This window comes from Arachis ipaensis, chromosome B01, assembly GCF_000816755.2.
Source record: "Arachis ipaensis cultivar K30076 chromosome B01, Araip1.1, whole genome shotgun sequence".
NCBI lineage: Eukaryota > Viridiplantae > Streptophyta > Magnoliopsida > Fabales > Fabaceae > Arachis > Arachis ipaensis.
Genome location: NC_029785.2, coordinates 136,502,131 through 136,503,424, shown reverse-complemented (window position 1 = coordinate 136,503,424; position 1,294 = coordinate 136,502,131). Strand labels below are relative to the sequence as shown.

Here is a 1,294-nt window from a genome sequence, read left to right as displayed (position 1 = left end):
ATGCTGACACTTTTTTTTTTATTTTTTAAAGGAATGTACATAAACCGTATGATGATTGCGAAAGGAATAAATCAGAGACTAGTTAGTTACTAACTTATTATATATACATATATTTGACTGAGAGGTCAGAGCAGATAACCAAAATGGTTTTTTAAATATATAAACGTGAATAATTAATAATAACGAGATATACACATACACTGAACAAAAGAACAATTTAATTTTCATAAATCAGTAGTTAAATTTTAAACTAATTACTAAAAAATTATTTAAATATATGAATCTATTTAGGATAACTGTGTATTAAAATTAAAAACGAATAAAACATGAAGCATATATTATAATAAATAAATTTAAAACAATATTAAAGAGTGTGTTTAATTTGCGTTTTTTTAAGTATTTTTTGTTTTTTAGACAAAAAATATTAAAAAATAAAACAAAATCGAAAACGCAAATTACAGAGACACTTATATTTCCGGTGATGAAAAAGAGGAACGTTAGAGATTAGCAATTTTGATATTTTGTAATTATTAATTGGCTATCAATAGTATTTTTAATGGTATGAGATTATATCTAATGGTAAGAAATCATTCACTTTTATTTTGATGGTTAAGTGCTGACTAGAAAATACAAAAGTTGTTATTCCCTAAATTTTTTCGATGAAAAAAATGCAGGAAAAAGTGACGTGGAAGCGAAGAAGAAGAAGAAAAACGTACCAATTTGGAGCTGAGAAATGATGAGAGAGTCATGGATAACAATAACAGTACGAGTTGGTACAATGACCGAAACCTCCTTGACTCCTTGCAAAGGTTTGAGTATGTTCTCTATGAGCGGCACCTCCGACGAGCAGCACAATCCCATCACATCGAAGTAGCTCTTCTCCCACTTCTTCTTCCCCTTCTCATTCTCCATTTCTCTCAAATTACGCTACCACCAGCTGCAAAAGTCGATAATTATTCAGCAATTGAATCATGCAGAGAAATTTAGGGGAAAAGGAAAAGGGGAAAGGAGAGATCCAGGGAGGTAGATGTAGTTTATATATATAGTGCTATATATCTTAGAAGCTACGATATTTATTAATTAATTGAATTATTGGAGTAATTAAATTAAATTAGTAGAAGGAAGCGTGTTTCATGTGTGTGGTTGTGAACAAGATAAACATGATCCGGAGTTGGAAATAGGAAGAGACACGCCTCAGAATCAGAATCAGAGAGAAGAGAAAGCAGAAAGCACCATCACCTTTCTACTTCTTGTGTTGAGGGAGGGTTGGTGTGTGTGAGTTATGGGAAAGGGC

General features: G+C 31.3%; 1 protein-coding gene across 2 annotated transcripts in view; it reads right to left on the bottom strand.

Moving 5' to 3' along the window:
* LOC107642686 (putative inactive cadmium/zinc-transporting ATPase HMA3) overlaps positions 1-1,294 on the bottom strand; it is an 8,849-nt gene extending 7,555 nt beyond the window's left edge. For both annotated transcript variants that reach the window (XM_016346120.2, XM_016346129.2), the window contains exons 1-2: positions 1,240-1,294; positions 717-937 (exon numbers count right to left, since the gene is read on the bottom strand). In XM_016346120.2, coding sequence (XP_016201606.1) covers positions 717-912 — 196 coding nt within the window. In that variant the 5' untranslated portion in view covers positions 913-937; positions 1,240-1,294. The remainder of the gene's footprint in view (positions 1-716; positions 938-1,239) is intronic.